This window comes from Pipistrellus hanaki (genome assembly GCF_964339955.1).
Source record: "Pipistrellus hanaki genome assembly, chromosome: 1".
NCBI classification, from domain to species: Eukaryota; Metazoa; Chordata; class Mammalia; order Chiroptera; family Vespertilionidae; genus Pipistrellus; species Pipistrellus hanaki.
The window spans coordinates 2,720,341-2,741,959 of NC_140503.1; the positions used below are offsets into that span (position 1 = coordinate 2,720,341).

The following is a 21,619-nucleotide window of genomic DNA, read 5'->3' on the forward strand; positions in this document are numbered from 1 at the left end:
TGGGGAGGCGCCCTCCTTGTGCTCTCAGCACCCAGGCACCTTTATTGGGGTCTCTGCACACGATGCACGGTCCGCCCTCAGCCTGCAGGTTTGCAGGGCCGACGGGACCCGCCTGCCTCCCCCGCGTCAGCCCGCAGCCGGGTTGGCGACCTTGCCCAGGAGGAGTAAGCTCTGGGTGGCCACCTCCCACACCAGCACCAGGAAAGGCCTGTTGAAATGGGCGTGGGGGGCCCACGTCACGTTCAGAGGCCGGGGCTGGGAGAGGAGGCCGGAGGCAGCCCCGGCCTTGGTTCCCCGCTCGCTCATGTCCATGGCTGCCTTGTGCGACACCTGGAAGAGAGGGCAGGGACAGCTGGGGACACGCCACGGCACAGTCTGTGGGACTCATCGCTACTCTCCTCTCCTGACGGGGCCGGGAGACACCAGGAGGGGCAGGCAGAGCCCCCTGCCCAGCTCTCCCAGGTCCCCAGCAACTCCAGCTCCCGTTCTTTTCCTCCTCTCCCCATCTTTCCCCGCCATGTCTGGGGGCTCACCCTGAAGGTGCATGTGCTCCGTGGTGGGGGAGACCAGCGAGCCTGAGCCAGGCCGCAGAAACCCAAAGGTCCTTCCGGAACGTTCCCAGCCCCTGGGAGCCACCACCAGCTGCACTTTCTCTCGCTAAGCCTCAGTTTTCTCATCTCTAAAATGGCCTGCTCAGCCTCAGTCAGCGGTTCCCATGCGCTCCGTGGAGCCGGCTGTGTGTGCTGCTGGCCCTCTGCTCTCCTCGCTCTGAGGAAGGCAGACGGAGTCGCTGCCTGTCCCAGGAGGAAGAGGGGGACAGAGCAGAGTTGTCCCACACCAGCACATAGGCTCCTGGACGCCCTGAATGTGTGCCTTCTCTATTCCGGACTGTCTCCGTGTCTGGGGGCTGGAGAGAGAGCTGGGAATGGCGCTGCCAGGAAAGGGAGCCTCACAGGTGGTGGCGTTAGAGAACCGGAATGGGAAAGAGAAAGGAGGACTTGATCTTCAAAGCTACACTTCCTGTCCAGGGGGAGAAGGCCCCTCCCACGTGCCCGCCCATCACCTCCGTACCCGGAAGATGGTTCCGTTCAGCCGCCCTGGGGCTCCCAGCAGGTCCTCTCCTAAGTTGAAAACGTTGCTGAGCCCGATGTGGGGAAGAATCTCCTCCAGGTTGTAGGTTCCAGAAATGGCGAACCGTGGCAAGTGCAGGTCCAGCAGGCTGCGGAGAGAACCAGACGGGAGGGCCCGCCCTGGCCATGGGCGGCCTGCCGCTGGCAGGAGGAGTGCTTCCCAGAGGGGAGCCAGTCTTCCTGGGACACTGCCTGCTGTGCCAGAACATCCCACAGCCCACGGCCACGCCCTGCTCCTCGGACAGTGCAGAGCTCTGTGCCTCTTCCCAGGGCCGCCGGGCCTCTCCGTCTGACCGCCCTGTCCTCCTCCTCGGCATGGCGAGGGCTTTTCAGACGCCTGGCACTGGGCCAGGGTGTTTACACAGCGGAACTGCTCGGACCCACGTACTACCCAGTGAAGGCGACTGTGCTTAACATTCTCCCTCTTCCACGTCTGCTCATCAGCAGGTTCTGCTGGCCTCGCCTCTGAACGCCTTCCTAAGCCCATCTACTGGCAACCCCTGTACCAGCCCTCCGCCCACTGAGCTTCCGGGGCTGATGAGGGGCTGTGACCCCAGTGTGGGCGCCGATCGCTAGTGTGGCTCTCCTCTCCTGACGTGCCATGATCAGCATTCCTGGGTTCACTCTGCGGGTTCCTTGAACACAGAGCAAAGCTGTCCTTGCTTTTGGGGGTTACTCTCCTCAGTTACTCAACAGTTTCTGGGGGACCTGCAAGCTGGGCTGGTGAAGAGCCAGCGCAGACACTCTGGCCTCTAATGAATCCAGCGTGGAGACCCAGCTCAGGTTAGGGGGTCCTCACCCGCTAACTCCTGGGCAGTATGGGGCCCAGGCGCCCAGGTGAAGTGGGGGCAGTCGGAAGTTGGGGTTAAACTGTGAAAAGGGGGAAACGGAGGTGGAGAGCGGGGCAGGCCCCACCCTTGAGGGGGGTTTGGGTAGAGTCGCTCCGTGCCCGGAAGATGGTTCCGTTCAGCTGCCCTGGGGCTCCCAGCAGGTCGGCTCCTAAGGTGAAAACGTTGCCGAGCCCGCTGTGGGTAGTGTCTCTCCCAGGTTACAGGCTCCAGAAATGGCGAACCGTGGCAAATGCGGGCCCAGCAGGCTGCCGACACACCCAGTGTCCACCCGATGTGAGCGAAGAAGGAGGTCACCAGGAAGCGAACTGCCTCCCAGCTGAGTGGACGGAGGGACCAGGCCAGGGGCGGGGCAGGGGAGGGCGGGGAGGCCTGAGGCTTTCATGCCGAAAGCCCATTAAAATGCTGCTCTAATATCATAACTCTGGCCGGAGATACCTCTGAGATTTAGGAAAATCACTTGGGTTGGTTTTGCGGCTTGAAGGGCCAAGCCAAGAGGTCAAAACAGAACCATCCCGAAGGAAAACCTATTGGTCTAGAACACATGTGTCAAACACAAGGCCCGCGGGCCAAATCCAGCCCGCCAGGCCTTGCAATGTGGCCTGCACCGCGCTGTCATCACTGCACTCCGCTGTCAGTTTATGACATTGTCAGTTTATGACTGTTCAGTAAACCATTTGGCCCGCGATTTAGGCTGGATTTTAGATTTTGGCCCCTTCTCTGATTGAGTTCGACACCCCTAGTCTAGAAGGTCCTGTGAGACGGGGTGGGGCAGGCTCACCCCAAGGGAGCTGAGCTGATGGGCTGGACTCAGAACTGCCCGGAGCTATGTATTCACAGAAACAGCCTTAGCCCCTGGCCTCTGGCCTTGACCCGCACCTCTTTCATCTGTGCTTGAATCTCTGCCCAAACACAAACACCTTTCCTCTCCCGGAACCTCAGGTGGTGGGTGCTGAGCGAAGGCTGGTGGTAGGCTAGCGACGGGTCAGGAGGTTTGTTTGTCCCCGCCCCCCGCCTCTGGTGGATTCTGTGACTGCTCTGGCCAACGGGACAGGCAGCGATCCCTCCAAGCCAAGGCTCTCGCTCCGTGTCTCCTTGGAGCCCGAGCTGCCATGTGACAGCATCAGTGACGCTGAGCTGCTTGTGCAGACGCTGGACGGACACGGAGAGAAGGCCCAGCGGCTGCATGGAGATGCTGCGTGGAGACGGAGAGATGCCCGCCCAGCCCTTAGCTGGGACACCTCACGCCCAGGCACCAGAGGAGAGCTCACGCCCAGCCCTAGCCATCCTCAGCCAGAATTGCCCAGCTCGGCTGCCCACTCACAGAAGTGAGAGAGGCTGATGGTGTTTTCCAAGCCACTCCTTTCTGGTGGCTTGTTAGCAGCGGAGGTCATCAGAACCCAAGGCCAGCCTTCATCCGGGGTGCCTCATAAGGGCGATACACCCCAAGAAGGAGTTGGCGCTTGAAGGGGTCTAGCCAAACTGGAAAAGACTGAAATGATAACCGCAATCCGGCAATCAAGTGAGACGGGAGGGTCCGACTACGACCCCATTAAACTGGGGTCTGGTTTACAGTGCTCCTCTTGGTGCTTCATTTCTTTAAGAAATGTCTTAATCAACCAAGAGAGGCACTTTTAAGAAATTGACACTGTCCTGTGGGAGTCCTAATTCTTCTTAGTCATTGTCCTTGCCCTGGTTTTGTGCCACAGCGGACGACCTTCTGACATAAAGCGTGGTTTGGACCAAGGAGAAGCGAGGGAGGGAGGCGGGCAGCACGAGGCCTGGAGGGCCCAGAAGGACGCAGCCCTCCCTCCCCTGTGAGCTCTTCGCCGCTCCAGCCGCTCCTCAGCGCTCCGTGCGCATCCGCTGAGTTAACCCTCCGACAGCCCCGTGCCCTGTGCCAGGGCCTCGGTGTACCGGGAGGAGATCCGAGGCCCAGAAGGTCAGAAAGTGGTCAGCCAAGCCTAGGGCTGGCCTCTTGCACCCGGAGCTAAGAACTGCTCGGTCCTGCCCCAGGGCGGGCAGAGTCCTGTCCTCTCCCTTACCTGGGCAGGAGCAGCTGGCTCCATGTCCGCAGAGTCTCGGGCTGCAGGGCGGCCTCCACCTGCTGCAGGCGGCCCGGGTCCGGGAGGACGAGCAGGGCCAGCGCGTTGCCGCTGTGCTCCACCTGCAGCACCGTGCAGGCCCGCTCCGGGTCGTACAGGAACCTGTGCATTTCCTTCTGCTGCATCATGGGCACGCGGAGCGGCGGCCTCTCGTTCGCCGAACTCTCCTGCTTCTGGGGCTGGTAGCGATGGAAAGGATGCTTCCACTTGGCTTAGGACACGGAACCCGCAGGTCCGTGAGGACACGGAACCCGCAGGTCCGTGAGGACACGGAACCCGCAGGTCCGTGAGGACACGGAACCCTTAGAACCAGGAGGACACAAACCCCATAGGATGGTGAGGACACGGAACCCGCAGGTCCGTGAGGACACACTCCAAGGCAGCACTGGGCAGACAGACGCTGAGCCACTGCCTGGTGCCTTCCTCTGGGGAACAATCTAAGGCACAGACACAGGCCCAGGAGACAGGATGCAGGTCCGGCTCAGTGCCCAGGACTCATCCCTGGCCTGAACTCCTCATGGCCAGTGATTTCCTTTCCTTCAGAACAACGTAGCTTTCAAGAGGCAGAAAGTCCTATTTCAATCTACCTCCTAAGCACCTTCCCTGTGCAATGCATTCTCTCTGTACCTCCCCCAGCATTCGCAGTAAGCGAGGATTATCGTCTCGGGGTCAGAGAGGAGGACTGAGCCTTGGGAATGTGGGCAAACACCCTCCATGTGCAGACCCACTCGGTGCCGGAGCCGGGGTCAGGCTGCCTCAGGCCCCACAGCTCATGTTTGCAAACAGAGCCCCCGCCCAGCTGCCTGTAGACAACAATCTTCAACGAAGAAGACGGGGGTCACCCCCTCCCTCCCAACTCCCTAATCAGACTGGAACAAGGAAAGAATTTCGTTAATAACGTGTAATGCATAATGCAGAAGCCCCATCAGGCAGTTAGACATGCAGAATCTGGTGCTCGTGGTCCCATCCAGCTGTGGTGTCATCTCTCTCGCTACAATCTCCACTCACAGCCAGTCCTGACTTGGCCTCTTGAAAGCCTGGCCTTGGCGAAGGGGGAGGGGCTGGCTTGTCCAGTCCCCGCTGTCCACTCCCAACCAATGACCAAGTGTCGCCGATCCTCTCCCCACAGCCGCAGCCGTATCCAAGGCCACCCTCTTTCTCACTCGGTTCCACTTTAAGAGCGCCCTGCCTTGTCTCTCCAGCCTCACTTCCCCCCCATTTTCCACGTTGCAGCCACACTGGTCTTCCTCCCAGCAGATGTGGGCATGCCCCACCCTCTCCCAGCTGTGCGGGAACCCTGGGTCCCAGAGACAGGCAGGACTCGGCACAGCTCCGGCTCACCTTCTTCCGCAGCCCTCGCACTGCCCAGCCATGCCCACACCCTCTGTGTCAGTCCAGCCATGTGCTTCTCTCCTGAGAGCGCATGGTGTCTCTGTAGCTCGGGCGTCTGCCTATGCTGTTCTCTTCTGAAACCCCTTCTCTCCGCCCCTCCTGCAGCTTCTGATGTTTCCCCACGTTCCCAGAGGCTCACTCCTCACGTCCGCCTCAGATTCCTCCTCTCCCGGAGCCTCCGCCACTCCCCACGTCTGGGCGAGGGTCCCTGCAAGCCAGGCGCCACACCTCCTCCTGCAGAGTGCGTCTCCCCCTGAGCTGTGACTGCCTTTTCCTCATCCGCAACCACGTGCAGCCCTGCCTGAGGGAACCGTCTCTTCTCATAACCCGCCCGAGCCCGCCCTCCCAGCCCTCCTCATGGGAAACACATCACACAAGTGCCCCCTGAGGGGTGTTCTGCCCACCCCCTGCCATGCTCCTCCCATCGGCACGGCAGTGAGAAGCAAGGGAAGGCTGAGAAGCCGTCCGCGCCACGAGGACCCACATCGGCATGACTGAGCGTAAGGCAGGGCATGGGTGGGGCCTCGGAATAGGAAAAAACATGAGGGAAAAACGCAAAAGGCTGAAAGGTATAAAGATATATGTACGAATGCAGGAAATAACTGAACTAAAAAAAAAAATCCAAAAAGTGTGACATGTTCAATGCAACAGTCAAAATTGTCCATATAAATCACGACATGGTAATGACACTAAAACGTGTGAGATAATATATATGGATGAGAGTGTCCGGGTGAAATCGTTACACACACAGTGTGTCACAGAAGAGGTACACACCCTAATGAGCGCACGGAGCGCGCGGAGGTGAGGAGGACGCACCCGCCGAGGCCAGTGCCAGCCCCCGGAGGGACGGAGGGAAGGAAAGGGGACTAGGAAAGCATTAATAAGAGATTGAACTTTTATCATATTTTTAAAAAGTCTGAATCAAATGGTAAAATGCTAATGTGCTCATTCTTGGTGGGAGGAATGAATGGTGGTTTTATATTATTTTTTGTATATTTTTGTATGTTTGAAGTCAATAATAATAATATAAAAAATAAAATATTTGCCCAGCCACTGTTGTTCAGTGGTTGAGCATTGACCTATGAACCAAGAGGTCACAGTTCGATTCCCAGTCGGGGCATGTGCTGGGGTTGCGGGCTCAATTCCCAGTAGAGGGTATGCAGGAGGCAGCTGAGCAATGATTCTCATCATTGATGTTTCTATTTCCCTCTACCTCTTCATTCTTCTCTGAAATAAAAAAATATATATAAATAAAATATTTTTCTAAAATTAAACGATTAATAGAAAAGTGAGACTAAGTGTAACAAAAAGAATCAGAATAAAAATAGAATAGGAAAAAAACATGGCAAGAGAAACCAAATATTTGCAAATGAAGAAGTAGTGATATAAGAACATTATTAAAATACTAGAGGCCCAGTGCATGAAATTTGTGCACTGGGGGGTGGAGGTCCCTCAGCCCAGCCTGCGCCATCTCACAGTCCAGGAGCCCCTGCTGGGAGTGGGCCTAAGCCGGCAGTCAGACATCCTTAGCATTGCCACCGACTGCCCCTGTGCTCCCTAGCCGTGAGCCCAGCTTCTGGCTGAGCGGCACTCCCCCCGTGGGAGTGCACTGACCACCAGGGGCAGCTCCTGCTTTGAGCGTCTGTCCCCTGGTGGTCAGTGCGTGTCATAACGACCAGCTGTTTAGTCAATTTGCATATTAGCCTTTCATTATATGGGATGCAGGGGTCACCGCCCTAAGAAACAGCTGTGACTTTAGGATGGTGGCTTGGAGGGCGGGGCTGGGTGGAGGGCGGGGCCGAGGCGGAGGACCGGTTGCCAGGCTGGCGCTCACCTTTGAAGAAGATGTAGTTCAGGAGCACCATGGGCGTGTCCTCGCTGAGCTCCTGCAGGCAGCCCACCACCTGCCCGTACGTCTGCTTCCGCACGTAGCCGTCCATGTGCCTCCGGGCCGCGGCAGAGTCCGTGAGGTTCACGGAGAAGGCGGAGGCCCCGTACAGCTCCCTGACGGCGTCCAGAAAGTGCTGCTGCGGCTTCAGCTGCCTGTCCAGGAACAGGGCGTGGCCCACTTTCAGCTCCAGCTTGGGGCTGGGCAGGTCCAGCGCGTGGATGAGGCTCTGGAAACCGCGGTGGACGCTGGCCGGCGGGGTCTCCGTGAGGTTGAAGCCCAGGCCCTGCAGGATCTGGGCCGAGGTCTCCGCTCGGGCCCCGAGGGAGAGCAGGGCCAGGGCGCTGGCCACGCTCACCGGGGAGAAGAGGATGTTGCCCGGGCTCTCCGCGGCCAGCTGCTTGTACACGCGCAGGGCGAAGCTGGTGATGGTGGGTGTGACTCGGCGGTAGGCGGGCGCTGGCTCCGGGAGCCCACCCCCGGGGGCTGGAGGCAGCCCCGGACTCTTGTCTCCATGGGCGGAGGCCAGGATCCCCGCTCCCAGCAGCCACAGCCAGGCCGGCTCCATCCTCTGGAAACAAGGGGTTCAACACGGCACTCTCTAAATGACGTCACCGCTCCCCACTGCTCCCCCTGCACACCTCCCATCCAGACTGTCCCACAGGGTCTGGGGGGCCCTGTGGAGGGGGAGGGAGGGCGAGCAGCCGGGCTCAGGACACGCCCCCAAGCCTCAGTCAGATGGGGGCCCTTTATCTGCTCTGCACATTGATACGTTACAGGATGCTGCTGAGAACAGGACTCTGGGTTATAAAAGCCACTTCCATGGCTTCCTCCCTCCCTCCCTCCCTCCCTCCCTCCCTCCCTCCCTCCCTCCCTCCCCTTTCCCCCTTCTTTCCAGTCATTCCTCCACTTCATCGCGCTTTAACGAGATGAGGATGATGCTCAGAACTCCTGAGGGGACGTTTAGGACGTGGTGGCAGTGAGTATTGCTGGCCCTGACCCAGTCAGACCGCGTCCTGACAACAAGGGGAACAGAGCTGGCCACATTCGGAGGACACTGGGGGGGGAGGCAGAGGTGGACAGCCCGGGAAGCCAGGCGTCCCAGCAACAGCCAGAGGCTCAGAGAGGCCCGCACAGCGTCCCCAGCTCCAGAGGGACCAGCCCTGCCCACACCTTGACCTTGGCATTCTGGCTCCAGAACCAGGAGACAGTGCATTCCTGTGGTTGAGGCCGTCTGGCCTGCGGTCCTGGGCTGTGACAGCCGAGGCCTCCGTCCAGCGCCTCTCCTGCTGCGGCTCCACGCCGAGGGCCAGCGGAGGAGAGCAGCGCCCTGCTCCAGCCCCGCGCTGGAGGGGAGCTGCCTGGGAGACAGGGCCGGTCTCTGCTTGCCCTGCCCCGTCTAGCGCCCCTCCCCTCTGGGGTCCCCACACCCCCGTGCTCACAGCACAGCGGCCCCAGCCTCCGCGCCCCCTGAGGTGAGCACCGCCCTGCTCCCTTCAGAACCCACACTGCGCCGCCCTGTCCGTCCTGGCCGGCCTGTCCATCTGTCCTGATTGGGGTGTGTCCTCACCAGCACCTGCGTGCTATTTGCCCAGACCAGTGGCCTCTGGGTAGACTGCCAGTGCCATGTGGTGTGGGAGACACCGTATTTCTGCAGGTGCTTACAGGGCCCTCGATGCCCCCCGAACCCCAGGCCAGTGTCAGGAAATGAAGGCAGCCGCCCAGTCGGTGATGTTGAAACGCTGTGCTGGTCAGAGGCTGCATGGCTCCAAGGCCATGGCCTGTCTGCAGCTCAGCCGCTGCGGCTTATTAATCACCCTCTCTGCTAACCACCCCCTAACCACCCACTAACCACCCTCTCTGCTAACCACCCTCTCTGCTGACCACCCACTAACCACCCACTAACCACCCTCTCTGCTAACCACCCACCATCCACCCTCTCTGCTAACCACTCACTAAACACCCTCTCTGCTAACCACCTCTCTGCTAACCACCCACTAACCACCCTCTCTGCTGACCACCCACTAACCACCCACTAACCACCCTCTCTGCTAAATACCCACTAACCACCCTCTCTGCTAACCACCCTCTCTGCTAACCACCCACTAACCACCCTCTCTGCTGACCACCCACTAACCACCCACTAACCACCCTCTCTGCTAAATACCCACTAACCACCCTCTCTGCTAACCACCTCTCTGCTAACCACCCACTAACCACCCTTTCTGCTGACCACCCACTAACCACCCCCTCTGCTAACCACCCACTAACCACCCTCTCTGCTAACCACCCTCTCTGCTAACCACCCACTAACCACCCTCTCTGCTAACCACCCCCTCTGCTAACCACCCACTAACCACCCTCTCTGCTCATCATGCACTTTCTTTTGAGAGGGATAGAGCAGTTGAAAATTCGGTCTGCTCGAGGGGGAAATAAGAAATACAACTATGACGAAACTGCCAGGGCTTATTCTCCCTGCCCCGAGGGGCGGACCGCCATTCCTACCTCCTCTCACCAGGCGTCCCGGACTCCCAAGGGGACAGGCCACCGCCAGGGCCTGGGTCTGGATCAAGCCCCGCAGCCACTCACCGAGCGACACCTGCAAAGGAGCCTCCCCCAGCCAGAGGTCCCCGCGTGCAGAATGCACATGGCAATGCCCGCCTCCGGGCGCCACCGGGGCTGCCAGGACCTGCCGTGGCCTCGCGCCGGCACAGCCACAGGAGCCTGCGCAGCGCTCGCCTCTCCCTCCGCCGAGCGGGGGGCCCAGACCTGCCGTCCGGAGCCCGGAGCCCAGAGAGGCAGCGCTCCCTCAGTAGCTGCCATGTGCCCACGGCCCGTGTGTTCGTGGGGGGACAGCAGACGCGTCGTACCAGGGTGCCTGCCGGAGGTGTCCTCCGTGCAGGGGAGGGGAGTGCGGAGGGGGAGGGTCTGGGGCCATCTCAGACGGGGCAGGGGTGCAGCGGGAGACAGGGCGCTCTGAAATGCCGGCTTCCTGGGTGCCGAGGAGCGGCCCGGCCCCGATGCCACTGAGAAATGCCTGCTGCGTGCCCTCCCCTAGAGCCTTCAGCCACGGGCATTAGCACCCCTGCTGGGCACATGGAGACACGAGATGGGGCAGGGCCCCTGCGGGGGCGGGAGCGGCCAGGCTCAGACCAGCTCCCAGGGGCCCTTTCAAGCCACAGGGCTCCTAGGACAGGTGCCGTGTCCCGCCGTGCTGGGCTGGGGGCCGTGATGTTCTGTTTGCCCGTCTGGCTGCCAGCAGCACTGGGGGCTCCTCTCAGAAATGTGGAAGCCAACTTCCTCACAGAGGCTATTCAAAACCTGAGCTTCCTCCTTCAAACCCTAGAAGAGTACATCATGGCGTTTCTCCTTTAGGGGGACTCGGCCCTCCCATCCCTGCTGCGAGAGAGAGAGAGAGAGAGAGAGAGAGAGAGAGAGAGAGAGAGAGAGAGAGACCTGCCCTCAGTCCCTGAGCATGGACTCACAGAGGCACGGCTGGGCCTGGTCCTGCTGCTGCGCGGCCTCTGACCACAGGAGACTGGTGTGTGCGGTCACAGCGGCCGGGTCAATATTTGTCCGGCCAGTTCCTGGAACCGGGTGAAGACCGCGCACAGCAGACAGCAAGGCGCCTCTTTCCCCAGTGTCCATCCCGCCCTCCGCGCCAGCTGCAGACAGCGAGTGTGATCTGGACCTGCTGGGCTGGCGAGGATTCTGACACGGGTGCTGCCCGCTGGCCCTCTGACACGGGTGCTGCCCGCTGGCCCTCTGACACGGGTGCTGCCCGCTGGCCCTCTGACACGGGTGCTGCCCGCTGGCCCTCTGACACGGTGCTGCCTGCTGGCCCTCTGACACGGGTGCTGCCCGCTGGCCCTCTGACACGGTGCTCACGGCCGGCCCTCTGACACGGTGCTGCCCGCTGGCCCTCTGACACGGGTGCTGCCCGCTGGCCCTCTGACACGGGTGCTGCCCGCTGGCCCTCTGACACGGTGCTCACGGCCGGCCCTCTGACACGGGTGCTGCCCGCTGGCCCTCTGACACGGGTGCTGCCCGCTGGCCCTCTGACACGGTGCTCACGGCCGGCCCTCTGACACGGTGCTGCCCGCTGGCCCTCTGACACGGGTGCTGCCCGCTGGCCCTCTGACACGGTGCTCACGGCCGGCCCTCTGGCACGGGTGCTGCCCGCTGGCCCTCTGACACGGGTGCTGCCTGCTGGCCCTCTGACACGGTGCTCACGGCCGGCCCTCTGACACGGTGCTGCCCGCTGGCCCTCTGACACGGGTGCTGCCCGCTGGCCCTCTGACATGGGTGCTGCCCGCTGGCCCTCTGACACGGGTGCTGCCCGCTGGCCCTCTGACACGGTGCTGCCGGCTGGCCCTCTGACACGGTGCTGCCGGCTGGCCCTCTGACACGGTGCTCACGGCCGGCCCTCTGACACGGTGCTGCCCGCTGGCCCTCTGACACGGGTGCTCACGGCCGGCCCTCTGACACGGGTGCTGCCCGCTGGCCCTCTGACACGGGTGCTGCCCGCTGGCCCTCTGACACGGTGCTCACGGCCGGCCCTCTGACACGGTGCTGCCCGCTGGCCCTCTGACACGGTGCTGCCCGCTGGCCCTCTGACACGGGTGCTGCCCGCTGGCCCTCTGACACGGGTGCTGCCCGCTGGCCCTCTGACACGGGTGCTGCCCGCTGGCCCTCTGACACGGTGCTCACGGCCGGCCCTCTGGCACGGGTGCTGCCCGCTGGCCCTCTGACACGGGTGCTGCCTGCTGGCCCTCTGACACGGTGCTCACGGCCGGCCCTCTGACACGGTGCTGCCCGCTGGCCCTCTGACACGGGTGCTGCCCGCTGGCCCTCTGACACGGTGCTCACGGCCGGCCCTCTGACACGGTGCTCACGGCCGGCCCTCTGACACGGTGCTGCCCGCTGGCCCTCTGGCACGGGTGCTGCCCGCTGGCCCTCTGACACGGGTGCTGCCCGCTGGCCCTCTGACACGGGTGCTGCCCGCTGGCCCTCTGACACGGTGCTCACGGCCGGCCCTCTGACACGGGTGCTGCCCGCTGGCCCTCTGACACGGGTGCTGCCCGCTGGCCCTCTGACACGGTGCTCACGGCCGGCCCTCTGACACGGTGCTGCCCGCTGGCCCTCTGACACGGGTGCTGCCCGCTGGCCCTCTGACACGGTGCTCACGGCCGGCCCTCTGACACGGTGCTCACGGCCGGCCCTCTGACACGGTGCTGCCCGCTGGCCCTCTGACACGGTGCTGCCCGCTGGCCCTCTGACACGGTGCTCACGGCCGGCCCTCTGACACGGTGCTGCCCGCTGGCCCTCTGGCACAGGTGCTGCCCGCTGGCCCTCTGACACGGGTGCTGCCCGCTGGCCCTCTGACACGGGTGCTGCCCGCTGGCCCTCTGGCACGGGTGCTGCCCGCTGGCCCTCTGACACGGGTGCTGCCCGCTGGCCCTCTGACACGGGTGCTGCCCGCTGGCCCTCTGACACGGGTGCTGCCCGCTGGCCCTCTGGCACGGGTGCTGCCCGCTGGCCCTCTGGCACGGGTGCTGCCCGCTGGCCCTCTGACACGGGTGCTGCCCGCTGGCCCTCTGGCACGGGTGCTGCCCGCTGGCCCTCTGACACGGTGCTCACGGCCGGCCCTCTGACACGGTGCTGCCCGCTGGCCCTCTGACACGGGTGCTGCCCGCTGGCCCTCTGACACGGGTGCTGCCCGCTGGCCCTCTGACACGGGTGCTGCCCGCTGGCCCTCTGACACGGTGCTGCCGGCTGGCCCTCTGACACGGTGCTGCCGGCTGGCCCTCTGACACGGTGCTCACGGCCGGCCCTCTGACACGGTGCTGCCCGCTGGCCCTCTGACACGGGTGCTGCCCGCTGGCCCTCTGGCACGGGTGCTGCCCGCTGGCCCTCTGACACGGGTGCTGCCCGCTGGCCCTCTGACACGGGTGCTGCCCGCTGGCCCTCTGGCACGGGTGCTGCCCGCTGGCCCTCTGGCACGGGTGCTGCCCGCTGGCCCTCTGACACGGTGCTCACGGCCGGCCCTCTGACACGGTGCTGCCCGCTGGCCCTCTGACCGGTGCTGCCCGCTGGCCCTCTGGCACGGGTGCTGCCCGCTGGCCCTCTGACACGGTGCTCACGGCCGGCCCTCTGACACGGTGCTCACGGCCAGCCCTCTGACCCGGTGCTGCCCGCTGGCCCTCTGACACAGTGCTGCCCGCTGGCCCTCTGGCACGGTGCTCACGGCCGGCCCTCTGACACGGTGCTGCCCGCTGGCCCTCTGACCCAGTGCTGCCCGCTGGCCCTCTGACCCGCTGGCCCACGGTGCTGAAGGCAGGGGTCAGGGAGGTTGCTGTCCATCCTTTGCGGGCGCTGTGAGCTCCGGGCAGCGGTCTTTAAGCAGCGCCCTCGCCTGGGAATGGGAGTTGCTAACTCAGCCTGCCCCTGGCAGCGTGCACAGCACGTGGGACTGACCAGTCCATCCTGCCGTGTGCCTTAGACTCACACGGTGATGCGGGCGAGAGTTGCCCAGTAAACGGAGAAAAGGGGTGTGAGAGGCACAGTCGTCCCTACTTTACCGAAGGGAAACCGAGGCCTGTGAGCTTCACTGGATGCCGTAACCGGGTGCTGGGGCCACTCAGGGACGACTGCCCTCTCTCTGACCAGCCAAGGCCCTCACCTCTGCCCACTCAGTGTTCCCCTGAAACTTCAAATACTCAGAGTCCGTGTGCAGGGAAAAGCGGGGAGGGAATTCAGAAAACAGAGCAAGTGTCCTCCCTTCCTCCCCTTTCCCCCCTCCCTTTCCCTCCCCTTCCCCTTTCTCCCCTTCCCTCTCTCCCCTTCCCTCTCTCCCCTCTCTCCCTTTCTCCCCTTCCCTCTCTCCCCTTCCCTCTCTCCCCTCCCCTCTCTCCCCTCCCCTCTCTCCCCTTCCCTCTCTCCCCTCCTCTCCCCTCTCCTTCCCCTCTCTCTCCTTTCCTCCTTCCCCTCCCCTCTCCCAAGAGCCCATAAAGTGGACCATGGACCCGCTCACCGCGGATCCTCCAGTTCTAGAGCCATGCTAGAACCAGATGAATATTTGTTTATGAGAGAGTCTAGGTGACGAATGCAGTGGTGTTTATGTTCTTTGTCTACTTTTGCATTCTCCTAACGTCTCACAGAGAGCACGTGTCTTCTTTATAATGAACACACGGCTGTTGGGAAGAAGTGTTTAATGGCAGCTGTGCAGCAGGAGGAAGCTGGCGGGGCTGGCGCCGTGGTTCCCGTGGAGAGCCCGGGGACAGCTCCGCCCTCCCAGGCTGCGTGCGCTCAGCCTGGCTGACAGTGAGGCACAGCTCAGCCCAGGTGGGAGCCCTGGACGCTCACGGTCACACCCGAGGACATCTGGGCCAGGCCCGGGGGGTCTGCTACGCCTACCAACGTGTGAGACCCCGCCGTGGGCCCGCACTGGGTCCCACAGCGCAGTGAGCACGCGGTCTGTGTTTCCGGTGCGCCGTTACGTGGCCTGCGTGTGTGGCCTCCGCGGAAGGCCTCTCCCCGCCGGGAACCGGGTGGGGTCTTGCACCTTGCCCAGGAAGAGCGTGGTCTGCGCGGCCCTGCTGGCGATCAGCAGCAGGAAGGGCCTGTTGAAGCAGACGGTGCGGGAGGAGCTGTCCTTGGAGCGGGCGGTGAGCTGGGTGGCCGTGGCCGCCGCGGCCTTGGTGCCCGCCTCGCTGACCTCCACCACCGCCTGGTGGGCCACCTGCCGAGGGAAAAACAGACGCCCATGTGGTTTAGAAATACCAGGCTTTGGTGTTTTGCCTGGGAATGGAGACACCTCCGCTCCCCCCGCTGTCCCCTTCCCCCCCAGAGGCCAAATGCCTGGCCGGAGGTTTGCCGTGGTCTCAGGCATGGAGTTGGCTGGTTACCAGTACAGCCCAGAAAGACCTAGGTGTGAGTCCCATTCCGCCATGCACGGTGGCAAGCTGTTTAGAGGTCTCTGCTTCACTCTCCAGGTGGACGGAAGGACGGTAATAACGGCATGCGTCCCACGGGCTGTGGCGAATTGAAGGAGATCTAGGGAGTGTGCCTGCCACACTGATGGCCGCAGCCGGGCGGGGCCACGGCGGCGGGGTGTGGCTGACTACCGCCTCTACTCCTCTTGTGGACAAGAGGTCCTTACGCTGGGCTCCTGCTCCGCTCAGCCTCAGGCTGTGACCTCCGAGCAGCCACAGTCATTGTTTTCGTGTGTGCACATGGGTTCCTAGTGCTCATCATGTTTTATCCTCACCCAACCACGTTTATTGATTTAGAGAGAGGAGGGGGGTAGATAGAGAGACTACTACCTCCCAAGTACCCCCTGCCCGGGAGTTGAACCCACAACCTAGGTTCCTGTACAGGAACCAAACCCATAGCCTTTTTGGTGTATGGGATGACACTCCAACCCACTGAACCACCTGGCCTGAGCTGCCCATCACATCCTGTGGAATCTGTACTCCTTCCCTGGACACCAGTGACAAAGGGCCCGTTCAGTGGCCCAGGGCCACTCCTGAGCATTGTAATCTGTTAGGAGAATACATTTTAGGTGAGGGGTCAGAAACACATGCAGACAGGCGTTCGGTAACCCAGGGGGACGAGAAGCGTGGGGTCCGTGGGGAACCTGGGTGGTGCCCTGCACGTAAAGGGGTGCTCACGGCCCAGTGCCCATCGTGTGTAGAGGTTTGGTCTGACTACTTGGGAACTGGGCTCAATGATTTGTTTTAAGAGATTCAGAAACATAAATGTTTAGGTCCAATATCCTACACTCTGGAGGTCAGCTCCCTCTCTTGCTATTTTTCTTTCTTGATTGACATCACAGGGCACTAATGCCATGGGCAGCCACGTTCGGGCCGGTGTGAGGGCCTGGGCGCTGGGGAGGTGGGGCCAATGCCGGGCGCCTGCTCATCTGCAGCAGGCGCGGGCGGGCCGTTCTCAGGGGACTGCCGTCCGACACTTGTCCTGCGAGGGGGAACGGCGTGTGGGAGGTGTGATGGCCACGGAGCGGCAGGCCTGGCCGCCATGCCATGTGGCCTGTCTCTGCCACAGACAAGTCTCTTCGCCTCTTGGCGACTCTGTTTCCGGGTCAGGGGGGTGAGTGGCTCGAGCGGTGGGTCTCTAGGGGCCCTTCCCACTCGGGCTTCGATGCGAATCCTCTCATTGACCAACTCACTTTGGAAACTTTCAGGAAGCCTTTCTTGGCGATTCCAGAGAAATCGGCATTTTGGTCAAAGGCGTCCCGGATGCCCATCTTTGGGAGCACGGTCTCCAGGCCATAGGAGGTAGAAGTGGAAAACTTAGGGATGAACACCTCGATCCACCTGGGAGGGGGGAAAGGCAGAGGTGAGGGCACAGGCCCGGTCCCAGCTGTTCCCGGTGGCGTTTCAGGAGACTCTGCTCCCGCGAGGGCCTGCTGGTTGCTGCTGCAGGGCCAACAGGTGCCAGTCAGCCAGCCAGGCTGCGCTGAAGGGGAGCCCGCCCAGCCCTGAGGAGGACAGAGAGGGCAAACAGGCCCCGAAGGAGGGAGTGGCAGGGCAGACAAGGGGCCTCAACCCGGGACCCTGTGGCAGAGGCCAGGCAGTGACGGCAGAGAGCCTGCCTCCCAGGCCAGAGGCCACCCCCAGCCCTTCCGGAGACAGACCCTGCTGACCCTCGTGGGCAGCCAAGTCCAACAGAACTTCCTGCAAAGTTGGAAATATCCTCTGTCCGTGGTGTCCGTACGGCAGCCACCAGCTACGTGTGGCGATGGAGCAATTAAAATGCAACTAGTGCCAAGAAGAAACTACATTTTTAAGTTTATTTTCATTAACTTAAATCTAATAACCACACGTGGCTGCTGGCTGCTATGTTAGACAGCACACCCTGGGCCTGGCGCCTGCCTGGCCCCCTCGGGCATAGTGTCCCTGGACCAGGAGTGAACAGCGCATCTATTGAGCGTTTCCTGTGTGCCAGGCACTGCCTCAGGCACACGCATGAACGTCCTGTCCATGTCAGTGGTGGGAAAGCTTACTGTTAGTGCTCTGCCCAGGCGTGTGCTTAACACGGCACAGAAAGGGACGCACAGCGGGTGGTGCTGCTCACTGGTGGGTTCTTTTTCCTCGAGCACCGGGGACAGCTCTCGCTTCCCTGCTTGTGTCCTGCGCTGGCTGGCGTGGCCAGCTTCCTCCTCTCTCTGCCCTGTCTCTTTAAGGACACCCCCACCCCCACCGCCAGCCTCCACGCTGGCTCCTCTGCCTCCATCCAGCCCCAGTTGCAAGCTACGAACCGAAGAAACCTGAGAAACACTCTGAATGTCGCCCCAGCCCTCACTTCACACCTTCCTAGTGCTGCTCCCTTTGCCAGCAGGCCTTTTCCCAGCCCCTCTGAGCACCCTCGCCGTCCCGTTCTCTCATTCCTGTGGCGCAAACCGCCGCCTCCTTGCAGGCTCCCCTCAGCCCCAGCTGGACGTCACCTCGCTCTGCTCAGAAGCTGCTCAGCACTCTGCCTGCCCCACCCTGGCATTGGCCTTTGTCTTTTCTGAACTGCGGTACCCCCGGTCCAGTCCTCTCTCTCCTCCTGGATGACGCCCACAAGGCCAGGACGATATTGCTGAGAGGTCAGATGTAAGACTCCTTTTTATCTTACGGTTGGCATCCTTGGATCCTCCCCATAATAACCACAGGACTGATCACAATGCTATCATAGCTGACATCGACTGGACACTTACTCTCTCCCTGGCATTCCGCTCAGCCCTCCGTAAACAGGAACTTGTTTTATCTTTTCAACATCCTCTGAGCCCAGTGATGTTATCACCCTCATTGGTAGGTGGGCACAGCGCTGCGTTTGTCTGTCTTTATGGAAGCTGCCCTGGCATGAGCCAGCCTGGTGGCGGAGGTGAGCTCTGCCGGCACAGAGCGGCTGCAGTGCCAGAACAGTCCACAGAGGCAGGGTGCGCCGTGGCCTTGGGTAATTCACTCCCCCTCAGGGGCCTCTGTTTCCGAGCCTGTGAGGGGGGCACAGCTCTCCTCACCCGCCAGGTGCCCGTGAAGTTCAGTGAGAACTCACGCCCGGCACCGCGCGCCCTGCCTGCAGCCGGCGATGCTCCCTTTGCAGGAGAGATGCTCGCTCAGCTGCCTCGCGGTCTCTGCTCATCCTCGGACGCTCCCCGTCCCCTGCCTCGGGCCCCAGCCAACAGCCACAGGTGCCCACCTCTTCCTGAGTAAGTGGCTCCACTTGGCCAGGGTGGCGGCGGACAGGGCCTGCTCCAGCTGCCGCATCCCGCCGGGGCGGGGCAGCACGAAGAGGGCCGAGGCGCCCCCCCGGTAGTCCATCTGCAGCACCGAGCAGTTCAGCTCGGGGTCCTCCCCGAAGGCAAACTGCTCCACCTGGTGCATCATGGGCACCCTCACCGTGGTCCTGCCCACCACGAACGGGTACATGTTACTCGTGTACGTCGGGTTGAAGGGCTTCTCCCACTTGGCTGCACAGAGAGAGAAGCAGAGTCCTGGGTCATAGCGCCATCAGTGTAAGATTCTATCCAAAAATCGGGACTTTTTAAAAACACCGCAGGACGCAAGACAAATTGTTCAAAAGCGGGCCGTCTGGTCACCTTACATTACTGCGGTGAAGAGCAGAGCATGAAGACAGAGGAAACTCCCCACAGTGGCTAAAATGACCTGTTGTACAGCTCTGGAAGCTGACCCACACTGCCTTCGGCTCACTGAGAAGCCATTTATTGAAGAAAAACAGCTACCATTTCGGTAAGAATGGTCAGCTGTGTGGTATTTTAATTGGCAAGCTGTCGTATTGGATCTGATTGGGAGCTCAACCAATGCAAAACGCCATTTCCTTGGGAAAATTAGTCAAAGGTGGTTACCGGCGCTGATAAATTGTGCGGCTTTCTGAGGCTGTAGATAGCCATTGATTAACCAAAGGGCTTGTTAGGACAGACGGAGGGTGGCGGGGGAGATGGTATTTGAAAAGTGCAGGGTACGGGCCTCTGCATAGTCACCTGCCATAAAGGCAGCAGGAGAGCGGCGGAAACAGCCGGAGCCGGCTTCTGCGGAACGCGGGGAATTCAGCAGGGCTCCTGGTAACCTGGGAGAGTGCATTCAAGAAAAATGGCCGGATTTCCATGAGAACAGTGAACTGTGTGGCATTTTAACTTGTATTACTCTCACCCTCCTCTCTCTAGCTCAGCAGGAGCTTTGGAAAACGGCAGACTGTGTTCGGAGCGCCTGGGGGAGAGGAACAGAAGGAAGAAGTCTCCAAGCCTCATTCCCAGCGGCTCACAGTGACTGGACTGTGACGGCTCCTGGGAGACCCCACTGGCCAGGGGATCGGAGCTCACTCAGCGGGAAAGCCCGTGTCCGCAGGCCAGGCAGCGTTTGTGAGGAGCACTTACAGGCAAGTGCTTCCGCTTCTCGGTTGCCTGGAGCAGGCTAACAGATGGGACAAACAACAGACGAATAAAAATCTAGAAGAAAAAGCCGAGGAAAGGGAAGTCCATGGAAACGGAAAAGCTCCGGTGCACACGTGTAACGCTACATGGATGTGTGAAACGAACACGTGTAACGCTACATGGATGTGTGAAATGAACATGTGTAACGCTACGTGGATGTGTGAAACGAACACATGTTACGCTGCATGGACAGCTGTAAGCTCTTACCTCCAGGGGCCCTTGAAGGCTGGCACAAACAGAAACTGAAGGGGACTTAGAGTTATGAGCTGCCTTGATGAGTGTTGATGGCATGCCCACTGTACACACAAAGGCCTCTGCAGAGACGGGAGGCTTGTGTGTGCCAGGCGTCTCAGAAACCTCTGCCCAGTCATAGCTGAGCATCTCAATAACCAAGAGGAGACGTCAGCGGCCACACATGACCAAGAACAGACTAAAAACTAGTTCAGCAAAAGCACCAAACACAGCTCCTGCCACAAGCCATGAGACAAACCCTTGGCAGGGGGTGAGAATCGGAATTTCAGAGCTGCCACGTTACAGTATTTTAAAAATCCAGCCTTTACAACAAAATGTATTTGGCTTATAGAGGAACTAAGTATGGACCACACTCAGGAATAAAAGCAGTCTACTAACATCAGGAGTGAAAGAAGGAAAGCCGCTACAGAGCCTGTGGACGCGAGGAAGAAGATAAAGGAGCACTGTGAGCAGCTCTGTGCCCATCACGGCGATAACCAAATGAAATGGTCCAGTTCCTTGAAAGACGTGATTTGCCAAAACTCCCACAAGGAGTAGCAGACAATGGGAATACATCTATTAGAGAAATTGACAATAGTAACTTTTTCAAACAAAAAAGTTACAGGCAGGGGCAAGAGATACGGTCCTTTCTCCCAAAGTCATTTCCAGAAAAAAAATTTCCCGTGGGCTGCCCAGGAGCCTGATGTGAGCCCCCCAGGACACAATCCGGCCACACACAGACGGAGCGAAGGAGCCCGTTGTACCTGATAAACCCGGATGGCCACGGCCCTGCACCCAGCTGGTCCCAAAGCCAGTCCCACCGTGGCCCCCTGCTCCCGGCCGTCCCGAGTCCGTCCAGCTGGCTTACCTGACCGGCCTGGGGAGGCACAATGTTACCATCAAAACCAGCCTCTCCACGTCTTACCGTCAAAGAAGATGTAGTTCACCAGGACCATGGCGGCCTGGGGCTCAAGGTCCCGGAGCAGGTCCACAACCTTCCCCTGGGTCTCCTTCTCCACGAAGCTGTTGATCCTCCTCCGGGCGGCGGAGCTGCTGGAGAAGTCCACGGAGGAGACCTGGGCGCCGTACAGCTGCCGGGCGCCGTCCCGGAAGCCGGCCCGCAGCGGCAGCTCCTTCCTGACGAAGAGGGCGCTCCCCATCCGCAGGGCCAGGCCCGCGCCCGGGGCGCCCAGTGCGCCCACCAGGCGCCGGAAGCCCTGCTGCACGGCCGCCTCGGGCAGGCGCGCGGGGTCGAAGCCCAGGCCGCGGAGCAGCTGGCGCCTGGTGGCCGCGCGGGCGCCCAGGGCCAGCATGGCCAGCGAGGCCGAGACGCTCACCGGGGAGAAGAAGACGTTCTCGCCCGGGGCGCCCAGCGCCAGCCTCCGGTACAGGCGGAAGGCGAAGGCGGTGTTGCCGGCGGCCACCTGGGAGGCCGGGAGGCCCCCCGCGGAGGGTGCGCGGGCGGCGCCTTGGCTGGGCGCGCTGGGTGGGGACGCACCGTACATCGCAGCCCAGAGGCTAGTCACTAGGAAAAGCTGGTAAAAGGAAGGTGCCATTTGGGAACGAAGTAA

At 61.4% G+C, this 21,619-nt stretch overlaps 1 protein-coding gene across 1 annotated transcript; it reads right to left on the reverse strand.

Moving 5' to 3' along the window:
• Positions 1–21,619, reverse strand: SERPINA11 (serpin family A member 11). The gene is made up of 9 exons (XM_084866066.1): positions 20,974–21,619; positions 18,566–18,836; positions 16,551–16,698; positions 14,863–15,104; positions 8,537–8,912; positions 7,310–7,934; positions 4,024–4,294; positions 1,072–1,219; positions 1–330 (listed from the first exon to the last, which is right to left on the reverse strand). The coding sequence occupies exons 1-9, from the start codon at positions 21,602–21,604 to the stop codon at positions 127–129; spliced, it is 2,916 nt and encodes a 971-aa protein (XP_084722192.1). The 5' UTR covers positions 21,605–21,619; the 3' UTR covers positions 1–126.

Coding starts and splice junctions, on each gene's coding strand:
- SERPINA11 (XM_084866066.1), bottom strand. CDS start 21,604: ATGGCACCTTCCTTTTACCAGCTTTTCCTAGTGACTAGCCTCTGGGCT. Junction 18,837..20,973: donor GAACTACATCTTCTTTGACG/GTAAGACGTGGA, acceptor CTCTCTGTGCAG/CCAAGTGGGAGAAGCCCTTC. Junction 4,295..7,309: donor GAACTACATCTTCTTCAAAG/GTGAGCGCCAGC, acceptor CCGTGTCCTAAG/CCAAGTGGAAGCATCCTTTC.